This window comes from Poecile atricapillus, chromosome Z, assembly GCF_030490865.1.
Source record: "Poecile atricapillus isolate bPoeAtr1 chromosome Z, bPoeAtr1.hap1, whole genome shotgun sequence".
Lineage (NCBI taxonomy): Eukaryota > Metazoa > Chordata > Aves > Passeriformes > Paridae > Poecile > Poecile atricapillus.
In genome coordinates, this window is record NC_081289.1 from 20838890 (window position 1) to 20860798 (window position 21909).

General features: G+C 45.0%; 1 protein-coding gene across 5 annotated transcripts in view; it reads right to left on the reverse strand.

Annotated features, from left to right (window-relative positions):
- The window catches only part of LOC131573787 (homeodomain-interacting protein kinase 2), a 145458-nt gene that overhangs the window by 35925 nt on the left and 87624 nt on the right, over window positions 1–21909 (reverse strand). For 3 of the 5 annotated variants that reach the window (XM_058828042.1, XM_058828039.1, XM_058828041.1), the window contains exons 3-7: window positions 9115–9238; window positions 6905–7024; window positions 6113–6211; window positions 4849–5033; window positions 956–1118 (exon numbers count right to left, since the gene is read on the reverse strand). In XM_058828042.1, coding sequence (XP_058684025.1) covers window positions 956–1118; window positions 4849–5033; window positions 6113–6211; window positions 6905–7024; window positions 9115–9238 — 691 coding nt within the window. The remainder of the gene's footprint in view (window positions 1–955; window positions 1119–4848; window positions 5034–6112; window positions 6212–6904; window positions 7025–9114; window positions 9239–21909) is intronic. The other 2 variants (XM_058828043.1, XM_058828040.1) reach the window with 1 other exon arrangement.

The window sequence follows — 21909 nt, forward strand, 5'->3', positions numbered from 1 at the left end:
CATGACCTATCTCTGTCTGTGCCTGCCTGCATGATTTCAAAAGACCTTCTGTGATCCCATGTATCAAAACCTGAGTCCAAGAGGTCTGGTTTTCTCACTGACGCAGGAGCATCTTGCACATCTACACAGACTCCTTTAGCTCCCTCGCTTTCCAAACAGCATTTCCGCAATGCCACCTGCAATCTCTAGAGTGAATCTTGAGCAGCCTGTTCCCAAAAGGCTTCAAAGCAGCGATTTCTTGAGCTTCACTCTCCTAGAGTGCTCTCTCTGGAGAGTTTCCTCTCACTGCTGTAATACAGTACCACAGCAAACAACTTATCCTGATAGTCACATAAAATTTGCTAACACAGCACCCCCACCACTGGGGCAAGTAAAAGTAATACAAAGCATGATTTGTATTAGCCAGAGCCCACCAAACTAGAGTGCAATGTGTTCGTAGTGGGGACATACATCCCCACATCAACTGTGGCCCCTGGAGTAAAAGCAATGAGAGATAAGAATAAACATTATCTCTAAACCCTTCTTTCCTGTCAATCAGTTACTGTTGATCAGTGCTGTGTCTGTTACAGAGGGTTTAAATTCATTTTACTTCAATGCCAATTTGAAGAAGAGCTGTAAGATCACAAATACTTCTGTCTGACCCAGGGAGTGAAGTACTGCTTGCTGCATTAAGGGACTAATGAGCTTTTCCCCATAGCAACTTCCCAAGTAAGCAGGATTTATCACCCCAACAACAACATAAACAACACGGGCAACATTTCACCGTCACACAAAATGTCACAAGATTACTGCTTGCCTGAAGAAAAGAGAATGAGGAAAAGAGCAGAGGAAGGAGAGCAGAAAGACACCATCTCTTGGCAGGCATGTTAAATGGGATGCTACTTTGCTTTTCATCTTCTAGGCCCTCCTGACATAAATGTTTCTAGCACTGGCTGCCTGTGATTGATGCCCTCACCTGGTTGTGGACTGTGTTCAGCTGGTTGTTAAAAGTCATGGTCAGGTTGGTCGATGTACTTGGGGCTACGTGGGTGATGAATGGCGTCTTGCTCTGGTTCACCGTGTCGTACATATTCACCCGCCGCTTGCAAATCTCCATGTTCTGGAAGCAGGACTTGACACTGCATGGGGAAAGGGGGGCAAGGAAGGCAGAGAGAATCAGCCAAGCGACTCACACAGGTAACAGTTCATCACAGTGGCCCTGCAATAGGTCTCCACGGCAGGCTTAGCACTTTCTAGGCTCTTAAAGCCCTTTGCTATTTTATGCAGGTCTCTCTTAACTGGTGAGAGGCAGATTAACCCTGTGCTGAAGGAGGCCAAGATGAGAGCAGCTGCCCTGGGACTCCTGGGTGCTCCCACGGGTCTCTGCACTGCAATACAAGTCACAAAAGCAAGCAAATTGGTTGCTCTTTAGGGGACAGGGCAAGAACTACAAAGTGGCTATATTAAAAGACTGAAAGAGACTGAGAGCAAGAATGAAAGGTACTGTTTTTTCATGGTGATGGAGCCTGAGAGGAAAAGAAAACTCATGCTTTTTTGCCTAAGTGTAAGCATAAAGATAGTTTAACGTGTCTTTTGCAAGGAAGAATTTTATTGCTCTTCATCACCGAGACCCCCCAGAAAAGTCATCTTTGTTCCTTTTAAGTAGTTGTTCACTGAGAGCTGAGTCCAGCTAAGCAGTTAAAACATTGCCCCTGTCTGGTTGAACACTTGTGCAGATGCTTATCTTGAAGCATGACATCTCCTCTTGCAGTCAATGGGACAATTAATATCAAAAAGTTATTCCAAAGCAAATTCCTCAGTGCCCCGAGGAAATCTGGTTCTGAGGTTATCTCACACTGAGAACTGGATCTCTGGGGGAATGATTACAGCTTCTTTCTTACACTGACTTTCCCTTAAATGTTATTGATACAGCAATGGAAATTTTGGGAAGTATCCTATTTTGTGCGCTAGTAAAGGAGATTAAATACTCTCTACATTGCTAGAGCACAGTAGGCAGCTGGTAGATGAAACTGTCCATATTTCATTAATTATAATACCAAAGCATACAGAGGTTAAGAGACAGCAACACAGTGAGCCTGGGCAACACTGTATTTTTAGTACAATCTCACTTTTTGACATCTGAAAACCAACACAGGTTTTTCACAATTCTTCCACAGTAACTGTTTTTACAAATGTGACCTCAGAGTCTGAAACACAACCTCAGAAAGTATAAATGCATTCATTTGATTTCCATTATCCCAACACAGAAAAAGAGAAATTCCAGGCAGTTAAAATCAGCTGTATGCTGACCGTTTTGTAACGCTCTAAGGTGTTGGAGGTAGGGGGTATATCCTCACATCATTTTTAAGAGACAAAGTGTCCCTTCAAAGAGAACAACCTTATATTATCCCTAAGGTTGATGAAGGGGACCTAGATATTTTTATCCCTTGTCTCTTACTCAAATGGTCACCTCTGTTCCTACAAGTAATGTCTTGGTAACTGGATCTGGGCCATAAACACCTGCAGACCAGCCAGGCTCAGGACACTGTGCACATCTGCCCATTATGTGCATTCACTTCGAGAACTATACCTGCTGGTCACAGAACATGCAGCAAAATCAAACATTTAACAAATAAATACAGAAGGCTATTGGATCACTTCTTTTCAGTCAAGTATGAATATAATTCTCCCTTCACAAAGAAGAAAGCACTGGGAAGACTATAGGTTCTGTACACGGTGAACAGTGTGTGTTACTAAATGGTTTTATCTAACAAGGTGCAAGCTCTACAAATGCAGCACCATGTTCTCTGGCTTTACTTTTGAAAAAGGTGGGGGAGAAAACCAGCAGGGACAAAGCAAAACAGACAAAGTCTGAGGAGTACTCAGCAATTTAAGAGCCAGGAAGTTAAATATGTGAAATGGGAAGCTAAGCTCACTTTGCTGTCTGCTTGTAAGAAAGCAGAACAGCCCCTCTTGTGCTGCTCGAACTTGCAGCCTCTCTGAAACATGCCACAGCAGACATTCTTTCCAGAAACTACAGCTTCCATACATTCTCACTTTTTCTACTGCCTGCCCAATTTATTTCCAAGAGAGATTATAGCTCCCTGCATCTTTCAAGGCTTTGATGTTTCTACTCTCCAAACCACAAGTAATCACAGACCAAAGTTCCATCCACTTGCCATGCTGGTTACAGCTTACTGCTCTCTTTGCCAGTCACCGCTTCCAGCGTGGAGGGGCTTGTGGGGTTACACACCGGCTGGCACACATTCAGTATTCAGGGACGTGATGCTGAATTCTTTATTTGGCTAAAATTCTCACTGCTATTGGCCCCAGTGATGTTTCCAATCTTTCTGGGGCTTTGCCTGAGCAGCCACAAGTGAGCACTTCAAAAATGAAGATGTGGTTTTGGAGTGTTGCGTTAGTGGAAAGATTTCTGACGACAATGCATTAGGTCACAAATCTCTCCTATCTTACACAATCAGTTGTTGCACAGTCAGAAGGACTGTTGCAAATTAAAAGACTATTGTCTATGATGCTCACTCAGTATTTTTCCTGTAATATTTTTTCATGAATGCTTTTTATATGAAACTTTACTTTCTTCCTGTTTAGCACAATCATCCCCCATCTTGTTTTAATTTATCACTTACTATCTATTTATAGGTAACAATGCTCAAAGATGGCTGTGCAGGCTAAGTCTGGGTCTACACAGATCGTGCACCCACTACCTTCTGGTAAGCAGATGCTCTTATCTTGTGATAAATGTAACAAAAAGGCAGCTACTTCGAAGGGGGAAAGCTACCTCAAACAAACTCCAAATACTGCAGGCACACATACAGGCAGGGCAGCTGACACAGTTACCTGTTGCTCTGAAGCACAAAAACATGAGCTCTGCAGCTCTTCAAGCAGCCCCTTTTAATTTTGTACCTGAGTTTCTGACAGCCTTTAAAACACTCATACAAATGGCACCCAATGAAGTAGAGCACTGTGCCAGTAATTGTTCTCCTGTCAAGGAGAAGGGACAGCCTGTGAAAGCACCTTTAACTGCCAAGTGCTGTAAAGCAGGATGTTCAAAGCTAAGTGTCCTAAAAGCTTTGGAAAACTCCCACTATGTGTCTACCTTCTCCACTTACACCTGAGAAGCCTGTCCCTATATGAACTGGACATGGGCAGTGGGCTGCGTGCAGGTATCCTGCATTTCAGGCTGCTGTGCTCTGTGGTGCTGCCTTAGGAGAAGGGGCAGTCAGGCTTAAAGACACGACTTCTTCTCATCTCATCTCCATCAGGCAGCGGAGCCCGTCCCCATTCCACATGTGTCAGATGAGGTGAGAACGTGGTATTTAAGGTGACACAGGTGGACAACAACCAAGCTAAAAAGTGAACTCCTTGTCCTGGTGCTTATGCCTGTAAAACAGCCTGCTGCAGAACAGCTCTTCCCTTAAAAAGCAAACAGCCCCAAACTGATTCCTGGCATGATGGGAAGGTTCTGGGAGGAAGGGCTGGCTCCCCGCTGCAGGTAAGGTTGATTACTCCAGTAACAATCAGGACTATATTACTTCGAAATAGACTGGTACTTTCAGCAGTAATTGCATAATTTCTTCTGCATTTTAATGTAAAAATATGTAATTACTGAATATTTACATAATTAATGTAGCACACACTGCAGCGTTTTAAATGCCAAGCACCTACAACACAATTCTTGCAACCTTGAGCTGGAAATTGTCTTTTATTTTTTTTTTTTAAGCAGGAAACGATGAAAACTTAGGGATTAAACATCTTAACAAAGCCCCTCAGATACACTTGGTCTCCACCACAACCAGCTCTTCTCTTCACCCCTCAATTCAAAGCCCAAGGGGAACAAAAGCCACGTACTGTGTGCTGTGAGGGAAGTCGAGCAAGTGCGTCATGGTGACAAAAGGGTGGCTCAGAGTTTCAATGGGTGTTATCCTCTTATCCGCGTCTATCGTCAACATCTTCTTTAACAGATCTATGAACTCCCGCCGGTCTGCCTTTTCCACCAACATATCGCTTCCTTCCAAATCCGTTGTCATGTTTACCTAAAGGAGAAGGGACAGGAGTGAGTGCCAAAGGGGAAGAGCAGATGGTCAGGTCTCCAGCAAACTGTGTTTACTCCTCCTTGGAGCATGTTGGTGCCCTGCGAGCCTCCTTGTCTAAAGGAGTAGCTGCTGACGAGCCACGCCAGACTCCGTGGTGGCCACTCATCTGGCTTGTGCATGTCACATCTCCAGACAGACTGTTAAGTGTTCAGCTCGCCTGGGTCAGTGGCTAATGAAACACTTAGTCACTCTCCACTGAAGATGAACAGCTTCCATGTGGTAGCAGGCAAGCTCTGATAATCACAGTATTTATCATACACTGTGCCATCAGATACTTATCTATGTGTCCTGTGAGCAAAAATTATATAAAATACATAAAAATTGTCAGTAGGTTTATGAGAAACATCACATTCATGTATCAGGTGCCAGGAAAAAAAAAAAAAAAGACTTGTCACATTATTTCATGAATTATCCAGTCTCCTCTGATTCCAGTCCTCCATTCCTGCATGTTTACATGTTTTACTCGCTACAATGTCTAGACTTTGATAGCACAAACCCCAGTTTGGTGCTAGTGTTGGGCCAGTTTGGACCCTGGTTTGTCAGCACAAACTCCTGTCACAACAGTGGTTATGCTGGGATTAGCTCTCACAACAATATGGAACTGACACTGAATTAGTACTTCCCATTCTTCCCCCAGCTAGAGATGTTTTACAGTGAGCACACTCCTCTGTGCCCATGGTGAATATTTCCACTGTCACCCTTTAACGAATGGAAATATTAAAGCACAGACAGCCAAGTGACTTGCCAGCAGTCATACAGAAGAGCACTGGAGAGAGAAGAGAAGAGAAAACCCAGGATTTCAACATTCAGAGATGTGCCTCACCAAGGCTGCTTTACTACAGCACACATACCCCTGTGTGCAGTCACCCCTGCAAAGCAGCACCTAACAGCTAATTTGGTAGGCATAATCCTGGTATTTTTCAGAAGCTGACCCAAGAATAGGATACATAGAGAACTTAGATCATTCCATTTTTTCAGTGTTGCTGAAAAGCATGTGAACAGTCTTGCTTGTTACTCACCAGTGCTCTTACCTGTGCCATATCATCCAAACAGTTGAAAATATACTTTCTCGCTTCCTTTGACTTAATTCCCGTCTCTGCCTCATGATCATCTGGCGTCTGCTCAAAACAGGACAGAGGTATTGACCAACACTGCCCTGCAACCAGCTGCAGATTATGTGCCACTTCCCACATGTGCCTCATCCTGTCCTGATCAGGGACCATCGTGTCCCTCTTGCCTGACCAGACACCATCTACACAATCTCCACCACATTTATGTGACATCTTGAATGACACAAGGTGATTTATCTCTTCTATTTGACCTCTGAGGGCCCTCCCAGCTACGGTGGGTCTCTTACATCCACCCTGGCATAAGGTGCAGCATCCCATCCCAGGAGCCCACTGGCCTCTCTCCTTGAGGACAGCACACAGCCAAACACGCTGGCACAGGACACTCAGAGCTCACTTGCTTTACTAGAAGTTTTGATTGCAGAATTAAAATGCTTGCCTTTTTTTTCCCCTGCAGTGAGCTAGACATTACAGCAAAGTCTGCTCACTACAGGCCAATTCATTGACTACTTAGAGGGAGATTTCCAGGTCAACGCTGGACTTAAATTTCCAACATCACAATGCCAAGCAGGTGCATTATAGGCTCCAAATTTTGGGGATGGCAGTTTTACCTTGAGCAGTACCCACCCCTATGTCTGTGCTGCACTGCAAAAAGCAGAAACTTAGGTTCTGAGGTGACCTGAATGTTTCCTCACTTCCAACCAACAGCTGCTAGGTAAAAGAAACAAGGTAATGTCTTCCTACCTTCAGCCTCCACAAGGGATATGGTGAGTCTGTATCCCTGTTGAAAAACCTCGTGGTCTTTGTCCCTGCACTTAACAAATACTCTGCTGGTAAGCCCTGCGTCTGTGAAATGTAGCGAATCTGTAAGAGAAGGATGAGAGGTCACCGTTTGTCCTGTGAAGATCTCTGGAGATCTTCCTTGAAGGAGTGCAGGAGGCATTTGAACCAACAGAACAGACAAAAAAAAGAAAATGTAGCACATAGAAAGACTTCACCCCAAAAAACTCAGTGCAAGGAATGAGAGGAAGAGAATTTCTGTATGTAATTCCTTCCATTTATCACATACATCACTAGAAACTCACCCTTAGAGTGCATTCCCACAAGGCCTAAGGATGAAAAGAGGAAAGTCCCTAAGTTTTTAAAGATCAAAGAGAAGGACCCACACAGTGATTTCAATGGAATGTCTCAATACTTTGCACCCTCTCCTCTCCAGGAAGTCATTTCAGCAAATTTGATATTTGCTAACTCTTGCTGGTTTTCTTCCACCTGAGCACGCAGCCTGTCCTAGGAGCAGTTTGAAGTTCCAAACACAGGATTATGAAGTGACTAGCTTTGAACTAAGGTGAAATATACACTCAAGCCAACTGACGCCCTCATGGTATGGAAACTACTTGTCTCTGCTGACTACATGATGTTATTTGGGTTGCATCCACAAGCATGACCTCATTGGCACCCATACAGCAAAAAGACACTCTATTTGTGTTTCCAGGATCTCAAACTTTTATTTATTTATAAAGGAGGAAGGGTCTGTGATTACACAATTAAAGACCAATGTCACACATGCCTGAGGTGCCACACGAAACTTTAACTTTGGCACCTCCTGACTCCTGAACGGCTTCATTCTGCAAAATTGCTGCAAACTCTGCAAAACTACTAAAACCAGTCACCTACTCTAGAATATTCTAGGGAAGAATGCAAAGTGTTTTTGAGAGAAGAAACAGAGACTGATAAAAACATTAAATAAATAAAGGCATGAAAAGCAGCCGTGGTTTCAATCACTTCCAAGCACTCAGGCCCCAGTTCACTGTGCATGGCTTGCTCAGCTCTGCAGCTCTTTAGGTCCATCAGAGCTCACACACCTGAGAGGCACCAGGATCCTGCCTGCAGCCAGTGCCAGCGCTGCAGCCAGGGGCCAGCATCAGCCCCTACCCCTTTCCCAGCTCCCCAGGAGCCCTCGTCACACTTTACTAGAGGAAGCTTTTGGCTGGGCAGTCAAGCTGGCCAGTAAGGTATGGTGATTTCTTTTTCAGCTGTGTGTTTTATGGCTTTTGGGGTGCAACAGGGAAGAGAAAGAAATCTACTCTTCATGCTTGGTATGTGATTTTCAAATGCTTGTAAGTTTCTCTGCTACATCTGATTTCCGTTAGAGTCACTGACAGCCCTGCTCTTTGCTGCACGTTATTTCCCCTGCCAAATTTTACCTTTAGAGCTCTGATTAAAAAAATACTAGTTTCAAAAGAAAAGTCAAGAAAACATTTCACTGTGTGAAAAACTTATTTATTATCCTGCCTTTTTTTTTTTCTTTTTAAAAAAATTTATTTCCTAAAAGAAAAAAAGACCCTTTTCAGGCTGTATTTACAGACAGCTAAGATCAGCCTGAGGAATACTATGGAAATGCAAAGTATTCTACAGCCCTGGCTCTAGCTGCTGCTGCATTATTGGTTTTAGGTCTACAAAAAGAGCATAAAATCCTATAGGGAGAAAAGGGATGACAGCTTATATTATCTGGAAGCCTACATCAATGCCAACGTCCTCCTTCTTGTCGTTGCTTCTAATATGCACTCTCATAAAAGGGGTTATGAAATGCAGTAGAGTTTGTGCAGTTTCTTCTGACAAATAAGGCTTTATACAGCACTTGCTGTTCCAGCAGAGAACGGGTGCCTGCTCTGCTCAGTGAGGAAAGACATGTACACAGTCTCCAGTCAATGGCAGCGCTGACTCTCAATTGAGACTTCACTCAGGCGGCCAGGTCTTAAAAGCCAGCGAACCAAGCTGCACACTGGTTACCTGGAATAGATACCCAGGTGCATAATGACAATGTTGACTTGGGAAAGAAAGAAACACAGATCCATCATTAGCAAAAGTGAAAAAGTTGGCATCTGTTCATTCTGACAAGAGAAGGGAAGAAGATGTGAGCACTTACCAGCACCCAGGGCAATATCCACACCCACCTGATCGTACTCTGAAGCTCCTGGGTACAAGGGCCAGCCCAAGAACAGCTCTGCAATGACACATCCCAATGACCACATATCGATTGCTTCACAAAAGGGTAAACCGAGGATGATTTCAGGGGCTCTGCAAAGGAAGAGGTCAGAAAACATCAGCAAGGGGGGCAGAACGGCTCGGCTGGTGTAGGGCAGCTGGTGCCCATCGTGACACTCAGAGCTGCTACCAACAAGTGTCACTGCTCTGACAGAGCTGAGGGACACACTGGTCACTGGCACAGTGCCTGCTAACCAAACGTTAGTTGGTGAATATTTATCCTTACAGAAGAGTACTGTGCCCATATACAGCCAAGAGACAGCCCTACATTTGGCAGCATTTTGTAAAGGAGAGAACTACTGCTGCTTTCATCCAGCAAGTGGGAATATGAAGGCACCCAATCAAGGCTCTCAGGCCCAGCTTGCTGTCCTGTGGAGAACTGTGCAGATCCCCCGCAGTGAAGCATCCTCTGTTCACACAGCTCCGTGGGTTCACAAACAGCAAGACATTAAATAATCATTACAGGACTGGTATAAAAGGATTACTGACTTTTTAAACAAATGGCAGTAACAATAAAACAGAGAAATAATGTAATTAGATCTATTAGACCTAAGCCTTTTCCTCAGGAGGAAGTAGCCAAGAAGCCTTCCTTTCCCAGTTTGTCCCAGGCGCCTGATTAGATTTTCCTTTCCCTTTCAGCCCAAGCAGCCAAAATGCAGCACCTCTCTGGCTATGCATTTATTGCAGTCTCCAGGAGATGCCACCAAAGCACCTCTGCTCCTTCCCCTTCCAGGGGGAACCTGTCCCACTGCCCTGGGGTGGCTGGAATCCTTCTCCACTGATGCTGAAAAGTCTGTAGGATGAGGTTAGATGAACTCGCTCAACTCCAGTGGCCAAGGTGAGGTGAGATGAGTCCTGACCTATGTGCTCCAAACATTCTGCATTTCAAAAACTTCTGTGTGACAGAACCAAAAATACTTTCCAAATACTGAAAACCTTGTACACACAAACACCTTCCTTACTTATCCCACCTCTGCCTAGATGTCCACCTGCAGTTATATAACACAGTTCCTATTTATACAAGGATCTCTTAAAGCTTCTCTCCTGTTCTTCTTGCAACACTTCTGAAGCCCCAGCTTCTGGTTTCATGGTACGTACAGAAGGAAGAATAACTTACTCTCCCATAACCCTCTAACTAAAAAGAAAAAAAAGAGCAGAAGACTGATAAAAAAAACACACACTGCTTTAAAACGTTCATAATTTTAAATATAGCCTTGGGATTTCTTGGGCCCTCATGCATATTTTGGGAATGCCTGGAGTTGGCTATTGAGCAAATCAAGTGCCACCATCCAAAGCTTGAAATAGGACCCATGGTTCCCAGTTCCCCATCTGTCATCAGGATAAGATCTGACACTAGTGAGATCATACTAAGGATTACCAATTGCAGTGGAAAATATTATGTTTTAATCATGCCATTACACAGTCATGTCAAGACAAGTCTTTAGACAAGAAACCAAGCAAAATGGTAATTTTTTTCCAAAGAGACAAAGACTCTGTAGCAAGAATACATGCTCCATCTTCAGTCCACAAACTGCTCCAGTTTTGAGGGGACTTGTAATGATAAAAGTCCCAAACTACCTCTTCTTAACCAGAAATGCAGAACATAAAAATTACAGGAAATCCTGGGATTTTAAAGTTAGAATTCTTTGTGCCATTCCCACAAAAAAACAAGTCAGAAACTTAAAAAGTGGCTACCTTTAGCCCTTCTAGCTTCCTCTGTGCTTGTCATTGTCATACCCTACTGCTCTTTAGCTCACTGTGATAAACTTTTTGTTCTAACAGCAATCTCTCCTCATGAACAAGGGGTTAATTTTCCTCTTTTCCTTCCCATTCCGTCATCCCGTCATCCCTGTCATCCCTACACACTACTCGACACCTAGACAAAATGCAGAGAGAAAAAGACAGCTATGGTGACCTGAATCTCATTACTATGTAAATCCTGCATTCAAAGCCATCTGCCTCTCCCTGCCTGCCTTCCACATTGTGAACGAAATGTCCCCGGTCACTAATGAGAGCTCAGCCACAAATCGCCTGAACTTCAAATCCCTCCCACTAACTCAAGTGGAGGGGTGGACTACAGGGATATTCCCAACATGATTTTGTGTGGAAAACTCCCTGTTCACAGAAAACACTTGCACTGCTGTCATATGCAGCACACACCTCCTTTCCTCTCTCCCCACACTTATGCTGCCAACACCTTCAGACCCCTGCAAGAAGGGATGACCTAGAATATGAGGTTCCAAAATCTCTCTCTTTTTTTTTTTTTCTTTCTCCCGAGTCTTTAGCTGTCCAGTGGGTTTTCCTGAGAGCTCCACTTTCTGGAGTGCAGGAATTAGGAGAGAATTTATTTTTTACATGCATCAGAAATTTTTCATCTCTGCATCTGGGAAGAAAAGCACTAATCAATATCCATATTATTTAAACACATAAAATGCAACTAAACAGAACACCACTCATTCTATGAATTCTAATAATGGTGAGAATGCCTGTGAGAAGGGACTATATCTAGGGGCCTCATGTACATCACAGCCACCAGTTGTTGTGGTTTTCTCCCAGTCTTCACATCATAACTGTGATTTTTCCATGGAGAGGGAGTGGCCTAAGACAAAAAGGTCTTGTTAATGTAATTAAGCAGTCATTAAGACATCTCAAGAGCAACAGGTAGTGGACACCACACAGGCTGCCAGGTTTTCAGCCAGCAGATACCTCCTGTTTGCTGTGTGAAAGAGGGAGCTGCAGTCACCAGGAGCAGTGCTCTGCCTGCTGGAGATGGTCAATACCAAGAATTTTGGGGCAGGATGCTACGAGCTCTGTAATGAAATAATCTGTCCATTGATTAAATACTTTTGAACCTCTGCTGTGGTGGATATTGTTCTTTATGCTCAGTTATGGACGCATACATCCTTCTGTACATAGGATCTAATGTGCAACTCCTCTCTTTCTTAACATAAGCATGTCAGTTTTTTAAGACAAGGTGAGATCTTGACTTCGATCACATGTGGCACAGAGTTCCACAGGCAACCTTCTGCTTTCAATAGCATCCTAGCTCAGCTGTTTAAAGCTTGGTTTTCCTTCACCAGGGTTAAATTTGTCACCTTTCACTTCATGTTCACATAGATTGGTCTAGAGGTGAAGATGGAAGTGACTGAATCACCTATCCTTTAACACAAGCTATTTTTATAGCTCTGCCCTGTTCTCCCATGTCTGCAGCAGCTTCTGGCTTCTCAGTGTACCATCCCATGGACATTTCAGTCCACTTCCACTGCCTGACCCTACAACTCCTCTTCCTGACATGACTGCTTGGAGACAGGCTGAACAGACCTAGAAAGAGTTAAACACAAAGACATTCCCCAGACTTATTTTACACTATTTGCAGAATGATTTCGCGTTCCAGTCTTCCCTAAGCTTAATATTTTGTTTGCTTTTGGAGTGACACGAGGCATTTCAGCAGATGTTTTATCTGGGAGATCCTCTGAGACACACAGTCCTTTCTCCAGAGAAGCTGCAGTTAATTTAGGACACAGAATTATGCAGAAATAGTTCATTTTTTCTCTTCTAGTGTTTACTGCCTTTCAGTACTGCACTGATCTGGCATAATGTTTCCTGTAATCTAGATCAAGTCCTTTAAATGCTCCTCACTCTTTTCTGTAGCCTAACCTAAGCAAGACTGTGATATCTGCATGCTTGAACATTTCACTACTGGTCCAGCACTTTTTACAGATAATTAATACATTAAATAACTCTGGTCCTAAAATGTGCATGCAGTCCACTCCACAACTGACCCTTGTTTTCCTAAAAGCACTCAGATTTAGCTCAGCATTAAAGATGGTGTAATTCTCTTTCCAAAAAGGAAAGAAAACAGTTTCCATGCCTTAACCAGTTCTTGTGTGGGATTTCTCCACTCTGCAGCTGCTAACACCGTGTAACAAGGGAAATGCCCTATGAAAGTGTGCATATCCGAGTACTGCAATCATAAATCGGAAGGACGATTCACATGGCAGGAGACCCCCCCGAACAGCACGGAGATCTTCAGCAGATCTCTCTCCATGACTGCACAGAGAAATATTTTCTGTACCAACAATCCAGGTTTTTTAACACAGCCTCACCAAACCTTTCGATTGTGGTGGGGATCTTGTCTGACAGCACACAATGGAGCCAGCTGCCAGATACCTCAACACATGCAAGAACATCCCCATTTCCTGCTCTCCACCCATTTCTTGGCTGTGCATCGGCAACACTCTTGGCACAGTAACTCCTGCCTCTAGTACAAGACACACAGAAGGAAAACAGAAAACTTGCCCTCCTGTCCTTCCTCTCCCATGAGCTGCCCTCGATGTCTTCCAACAAAAGGCACTCCCCTCCTGCACGCACAGGCACAACCTGTTCTACAGCTCCCACAGATCTCACCATCACAGACCAAAGGTTTAGAAACCACTTGCCACCAGCCTGGGAAAGACTGAAGAGCCCTGCCAAGAGCTTCTATCTCCAGGACAAAAGCAACCATCCCCACTTCCCACATCTCCTACCCCTTTCTGACCAAATTACTTGCCTGGACAGCAATGAGTGACCTGTTCCTTGGCTCAGCAGTAAGTCCAGTCAGTCCCCCATCCTTTGGAGCCCAGCTTGAATGTGCCTGTGTACACCAGAGTGCTGCCAGTGTCCCAGGGTCCCCGTGCTGGCAGCACCCACAGGTCCCCAGAGGTAGAAGTGCCATCTCATCATTTGCTTGCACCTCACACACGACCCCGTCCTGCTTTCAGGCCTGCTGCTGGCAGAGTATTTACTTTAGCAACCCTGCTTTGTGGCAGGGTAATTTCATTGTCTGGTGTTTCTGTCAGGAAAATTAATTACCAGTCTAGCTCGCTGGCTTTTTCACCCACACATCACAGGACATTAAAAACAAATGCCAAAAAAATTCATTTGCACGGACTCAGATTCAGAGAGCTGGGCTCTTTCTGAATTTTAAAACTTCCCTGCAAACTGCCTTCCTCAGGGATAATTTACCACCTCTGGTAGGGTCCCATGGCCAAGCGTGATAGTCTCAGCAGAGTCCTTCATGGACAAGTATACACATCAGACAAAAATGTAACTCCAGACTTGATACTTGCTGGCACCTTGAGCAGAGAGTGCTCCTGCTTCCAGAGGAAGGCTGGGGGCAGCTGCAGGCAGTGCAGACAGACCTGCAGTGAAGATGTCTCTGAGCTGGTACACACAGCTCCTGTTTCACCCTACCTGCCTGAGTCACCTGCTAAAGCCTCAATTCCAGGAAGCAGCAGCTTTCACATCTCCACTCAGGAAGCCCTGGGCAGAGAGGCAGGAGCTGAGCTCCTCTGCCCAAGCAGGGATGCACTGACCAGCTGCACAGCCAGGGCTTCACCTCACTCAGGGCTGGCTGATGCTCTCCCATGCACCAAGATACCTCTTGTGAGGACAAGGAACTGCATCCTTTGTGTGTCTTACAAAGGGGTTTTTATTGAAGTGATGGAGCTCTATCCTCCTCTCAGAAAAACCCTTTCTTTGGCATCTTTATGGACTCTTTCTCATACCTGCTCACTTGACTCTTTTGTATTCTGTGGAGATGTCCATCTTTTATTGCCATGTACTGTAGAATGAAGAGTACCTTTAACTCTAAGGTAATGGAGGTGAAATGCACAGAGAATCTTTTTTTTTGTTCCTCTGTACCTCTTGGACTCTAAATAATTTCTAAAGTGAAAGGATGTAAAAGGAGAGAGGCTCATCATATTCTGGAAGTAAAAGGTTACAGTTGCTATTTCCCTCACCCCTCCACCTCTCCACTCACACAGACACCCGGAAGGGACGCAGACATCAGATATGGATGACACCCAGACTAAGGCCATCCTCTGCTCCAGGGCTGGGCATCTGCAGACTTTTGTGTCTGTGATAAAGACAGCCACCAGCCCCAGAGCTTAACACACCTACAAGCACCAACAGCTCCTCCTTGCTCACTCCCCATGGCATGCAGGGCACAGGAGAGCAGCTCTAGGCCCCACTTGTGTCACTCAGCAGGGAAATTCTGGGCTCACCCTCATTGTGGACTTCTGCATTTCTCCTGCATCCCTGAGCAAGGGTCAGCCCTGGGAGACTCATTCCAGAATATGCAGGCACACTATGCCTTTCAGATTCCAGCATAAAGTTCCAGCCACGGGGAGGCCAGTCAGCTCAGGTTTATTCCTGGGTGAGGGAAAGGACCACAGAGGAATGCCACCCAATTGGTCACAGTATACTGTTTGCCTACAAAGATGCGTTGCTTTCAATGATAAGAAAGGACAGTGCCACTACAGGGCCTTCTAGCAGGCTCTGTATTTCACAGGTCAAACCCAGGTGCACCTGGTTTTTGGGAAGGACTGTGGGTATAGCCAGAGCCATTTCCAGGGCTGCCAGACCATCTATACAACCACCACTAGAAAGAAGGGAGCTCCAACACTGCACTGCTCACACTGCTCTTGCCCGTCCCTCAAGATCAGACTGCAACACTTCAAGAAATATCTGAATCAGTTCAAAAGACTGGAGGCTGGATCCACTCAGCCCTCAGTGATGGTTTATGTTACAGGACATAAATATAAACTGGAGGCTGGTAAACCAGTGAGGTACTGCAGGGGTTTATCCCGGACTGGTCTCATGTAACATCTTTATCCCTGACCTAAGGAGGAGGCAGAGTGCATTCTCATCCAGTTTATGGGTGATGCCACACTGGAAAGACCTGACCATGCACTTGGGGGCAGGGCTGCCACCCAGAGGGACCTGGACAGGCCAGGAGAAATGCCAGGTCTGGCCCCTGGGACAGTAAAGCACTGGTGACAACTGGGGAGCTGCTCAGCTGGAATGGCCATGAGCACCTTGACTCGAGGGGCAGTGGGCTAGAAAGGAAGATCCTGGCAGCAGTAGTAACAACAGCCTCCCTGGAACAAGACCAGCAGACCAAGGAATGTGTTAACCCATCTCCAGCCACATCTGGACACCTGTTTGCTCGGAGGATCCCAGTGGGTGGGTGAACTGGAGCAACCTCCAAGGGAGGGAGAACTATCGTGTCCATGACAGCAGCCTGCCCCTCCTCCTCTGCCACATGGGGAAAATGGTGCCAGGCTCTTCCCTCAGGTGGGCAGCAGAAGGCAGAGATGACAGACAAACCAAAACAGGGGAGGATCCCTCTGGGAATGGGGAAAACACCTCCACTGTGCAGATAAATGAACCACCAGCACAGGCTGCCCTGAGGGACTCTGCAGTTGCTATCCTTGGAGGCTTTTAAGATGCAACAAAATGAAGTTTTGATCTTGATCTCATGGCAGACTCTATCTTGACCATCAGGATGGACTACATGGCTTCTCAGGGCCCCCTGTCATCTAAATTTCTCTAATTCTGTAAGGCCCAGTAACCATACATTCCTCAATAGGAAGGTCACCAAGATCCTCCTACACACAGGAGTGTGTCCCGTGGTAGAGGTGCAGGTCCCAGGGTGTTTTAATCTTGTGTACATACACACAGGTCTGTCTTTTAAAAACAGAGAGCACAACAATTACACAATAACTTCTGAACTTGACTGGAGTAATTATCAACCAAGCCTCTCATTGCTAGTTAAGGCTATTTAATAGCAAATAACTCACAGAAGCATACTAGACTACCCACCATCCCTGGCCACTGCTCATGTTCCACCAGGGTGCTGACTGGGAAGGGTGAAAATACTCCAGAGGATAGTGTCAGAGGAAGACAGGGCTAGCCTGAACCTCAGGAAGCCACCCACTCCCTCCCTGCCCCAATCCTGGGCCAGCCTGTGTCACTCCTGGCAAGCATTCAGCTAGCCTGTCTTAGAGACCTCCCATGGTGGAGCATCCAGAAACTCTGCCGTGCCCCAAAGGACCTCACCCCTTGTAATTTTAAGGAATAATACAGCTGTGCATAGCTGACTTTATGTCATGCTTAATTACAACTTGTTGTCAATCTGGCATCTATGTAATACATATGGAAAAACATAATTTAATACATCTCACTTGACTTTGCTTATACCTGGCTTTCTGCCAGGCTGCACCTCCTCCCTCTCCTCACTCTGCCTTGGCCTCAGCACATACTCAGTACCTCTAACCTTGTCTCTTTTTATCTCTGGCTCACTCTGTCTGTCTCCTTTTTCTGCTTCATCTTTCCTGCTCTCCTCCCACACTTACTGTGGATATCCCACCCAGGAACCCCCTACCCCTGTGAAGGGGGTGCACACCCTGCACCTGGAAACACAACCCTGTGCTGCTATGGGTTTGCATCCATCTGGAAAAACGGGGAGTCACAAAGACACATAGCAGGCACTCCAATAGGATCCCCCTGCTCACTGCCACCATCCACATGAGGCTCTTGGAAAAAGCAATTTCCATAGGTTAATCCTGGAAGACTTTCAAGTAAACCACACTTACATATCAAGCACTTGCCATCCCTATGCATCTTTCTTGGGATTAAGAAAGCTGGATTCAGGCATGAACAAAGCCTGGGTTTAAATGGGGAGGGAGGGGTCCCTGCTGGGAGGCTCTGCACCTCTCTGCTCTCCTATATACATTGTAAATACATTCATTTAGGTTAGGGCCTTAAAGAAAACCTCCTGCTCTCTTCAGCAAGAGCATGTGAGAAAATAAATGACTGAAGCCCAGAGCTAGAGAAGACAGTGCAGCTGTTTGTGGAAACAAGACAAAAGATTTAGAAACATTTGCTTTTTTCCCCCCCTCTCCCATGTCAGGCTGTTTACAGAAACCAAGGGATGAAATTTTGCAGACAAAACCACTGAGAGCAGCCTGTCAGTCTCGAAGGGAAGGAGAAAGGGAGGGAGAGGGAGAGGGAGGGGAGCGTAGGCTTCTTTCAGGATTATGGATCATTGCTAAATTGCTCTATCAATTATTAAACCCATCACTCAAAGCGCAGTAACCAAAATATAGCAGATAAAGCCTTTCTCATCCACTCTCTACCAGCTGCTCTCCTCCTCCTAAAGCCAGAGGGGAATGAAAATTCCCACAGTTTATATTTTATAAAGATAATTTTCCCTGTGCCTTGAAAATAAAAGATTTTCCGGACAAGGTACAATGGAACCGAGCCCATGGCGGAAAGATATTAAAGGAGGAATTGCCCTTTTGACTAACAGACCTAAGGAATAAAACAAAATCTCTCCAATCAATATTATTTCTTAACAATGACAGGTTAAAACATTTGTCTGTAAATAAATGAAGAAGCGGGCCTCAGCCATCAATAGCCGTTAGCTGCTGTTTGCTCTTTGCCACTGCTGCTAACAGACCTGAGATCTGAGGTCCCAGAAAAGGACAGGACAAAGGGACACCTGGTCTGGCCAGAGGCTCTGAGGAGAAGGAAACTGCAGCCATGCATCCAGGGTGTCACAGGAACCCTGGGTGTGCAGTGCTGAGAAGGATCCACACAGTGGGGACAACCAGGACTTGACATCCAGCTGGAAAGCGTCTGGATGAACCTAGTGATTCTGTGAGGTTTTTAGCAGCTCTACAGGCACTTGCTGGAAGCATTTACCATATGCATCATCTGAAGCAAATGCTTGAGTCCTGGCAAGAACCTGGCTGCAGCTCAGGTTAAACACGCACTCGTGTTTTGCTGAACCTGAATCCCCTAGCAAGTCCTTGCTGTGATTGAGCTGGAAATCATAAAAGGCAAAAAAATGCTAGTAAGCCAAATAACGGGAAAGAGAGCCAGGCCCTGGGTTTGACCAAGAGCCTGCTAAGCTTGTCACAGCCAAGCATCCCTGGAGGAAGCCCTGCTGGACTGACCACAATGATACTCACCTCTCTGCACTCAGAAGTGCAGGACTCCATAAACTGGAGAGGAGGTGCACAACACAGAGCACCAGGACCATCACCCCGGGGGTCAGCAGCTCCACGCTGAGCCACAAGCACAAAAACACGCACGGGGTGATGCAACAACAGCTACATTCAGCACAGCGTGACCTCTGCTTGTTCTCCCAAACAAAGGGCCATGCGTGGGGGGAGGGTCAGGGCTTCCCCAGGTTATGGAAGAAATCAGAGAATAGAAAAATCATAATTTGAAAACAAAAGCCCTATCCATGCCAGGCAGTGAATGGATGAGCCGCAACGTATTGGGTGCAGAAATCCCCTGAAGGAAGCATCTGATCAAGAGGGGAAGAATGCCAATTATGTGCTCCCATTCATGCCACTGCAATGAAAGCATAATTCTGACTCTGCTTTCTGACCCGCAGTATGCAATTTATGCAAATCCAAGCTGTTCCCGTTTCCCTCAGAGCCAAGTGTCCACCAATGCCAGAGCTGGCTCTAACTTTTTGTTTTCCTTTTCAAATCTATTGTTTTCACTGCTGAATATTTAAGACCTTTTGTTGTTGCTGTTGCATTTCTTTGGAAATGAGATAATAATTGAAAAAATCCCACAGCACACAGAAACAAACAAAAGTTGACTTCTCCTCTCTCCAGCCGTTCTGCCACGCTCAGTTCCATCCCAAGCCCTTATCGTTCCAGCCCAGAGCCTTGCCACATATTGGCCAAGTGAAGCTTCTCATGTCTGATCTGCAACGCTCCTGACACTTTTGTTCACAGCAAATACTGAAAGTTGCACCAAGCTGCATGGTGGTTTTATAGGATTAGCCCGAATACTGAGCCAACTGTCAATACAAGGCTCCAAAAGATTTCTATCCCTGGCAAACACGGATACGAACCAGACTCAGGCCATGATCCTAAGACTGGCTTCACAGAACAAGTAGCAGGTCTGAGGCTAAAAATATCAAATTACTGCAGCCTTCCTTTATTTTTTTTTCTTTTTTTAATCATGTCTACTGGCTGCCTTCTTTTTTTATAATTAGAAGAAGACAAAGACAAAAATAAAGTATTTATCCTGCCTGCTCCTTGGAGAAAGGAGCATTGCCCTTTACTTATCTCTGAAGAGCCACACAGATTTAATATTATTATTAGCTGCAACTGTTTGTATTTCTGTAGCACACAGAAGCCCCAGCAGAGCCCAGAACCTCACAATGCTAGATGCTAAAACGTGCTAAGGGACTGTGTCTGCTCCAGAGAATTGATGATCTAAGACGATGTGTGGTGACAGGGGAACAGATTGGTGGAGCACTTTGCCCAAGATCATACAGTGAGAGCACAGCAAAGCCAAGGAAAGAAGCGGGGTCCTTGTGAACAGTGTGCCGTATCTATCAGACCACGACTTCTACTCATTATAGCCTGGAACAACAACAATAATACATGGATTTGAAGGCTCTTTCTAAAGACATGGGTATTACTGAGGTAAGGCAAATTTTAGGTCAAAATGACCTGTAGATATCACCCAGTAAGACAGCAGCCAGGCCGGGAACAGCGCATGAAATCCAAGGCCCACATTTAAGCCCCGCCAAGTGAGTCACAGCACCCTGCTTACACTCCAAGGACCTGTTTGCTCCACACATAGTTTAAGGAAAAGCCTGGGAATGCCTGCTCATCTGTGTGGCAGGGAACAGCAGGGACACCTCGGAGCTGCCCCACTTGGCTATTCCTGCTGCAAAAAGTTGAAAATTTCCACTTTCAACTCAAGCCCTACTTGAGTCAGCACGGAGCAGGTGACAACAGCCCCCTGCACAAGCAGCGGGGCACAGCACACACTGCAGCATCACAAATCTACTCCGAATTTAATTTATTTTTATTACATTTCTATTAGGGCTAACATCTGGAAGTGTTAACTAGAGCCCTACTGTACTAGATGATGTAATAATTGCAAGAAAACAGTCCCTGCACTAAAAAACTTGCAACCTAATTTGGGATCCCTCATCACCCTGGAAATAAAAGCTCTGGAACTTGCTGCTTGGCATCTGCTAAAACAGGATCTGCAACCAAGCCTGAACAAAACGCAATCCCTGACCCATTGGGGTGAGCACTATGAGCCTAGATCCTGCAGCTACCATATTTTAGGGCAAATGACTGCAATTGCTCCCTTGTCCAGTGATGGAAGAGAGCCCTTGTAGCTGTAGCACAGGAACAGCTATGACTTTAACTGTTATGTCATACATCTTAGTGGAGCCAGACAGAAAACCAGGATAGCAGCAAGAATGCAAGTGTGGTGTGCAAATAGTCCTGAAGGAAGCATGATGCTTGCAGGAAGAAAGGCACCACTTCAGAAGAAAGACTTTTAAAACAAAGTCTTCTGCAAAGTTAAGTTTGTTCTTTATTTAAAAACATCACATAGAAAACTCAATTGTTCTCTAGTGCATCTCTGTACCAAATCAAGAACCTAAATTCAATCATTAAAGTGTGAAGCTGATGAATTTAAATCCATAGTAAGTGCAAATTTCAACACAATTTTAAGTAAGGAGTCGCTCCCAACACCTTCATAACATGTCAACACATAGTCATATATTTGTTTCTGGGACTCTTCAAATGTCTCCTTTTACTGTTTCATTTTTTTCTTGCCAAAACAAATTCTTAAAGCTATCCCAATCTTCTGAAAAAAACATAAACATTTTCCGCATGTTAAAATCTAAGGTGGCTATGACAGAAATTTTGGAGAGATAAATCTCGCAGGAAAAAAAAAAATCATACAAAAGAAATTTTTCACTATACATAAGGGGAATCTGAACTGATTCCCATCTGATTAACTTCTAATTTGTCCCTGGATCACAGTGCAGTACGGATGTAATTTTTTAATTTCACTCTTTTGTAAGTAGCCAGTACTGTCCTTGT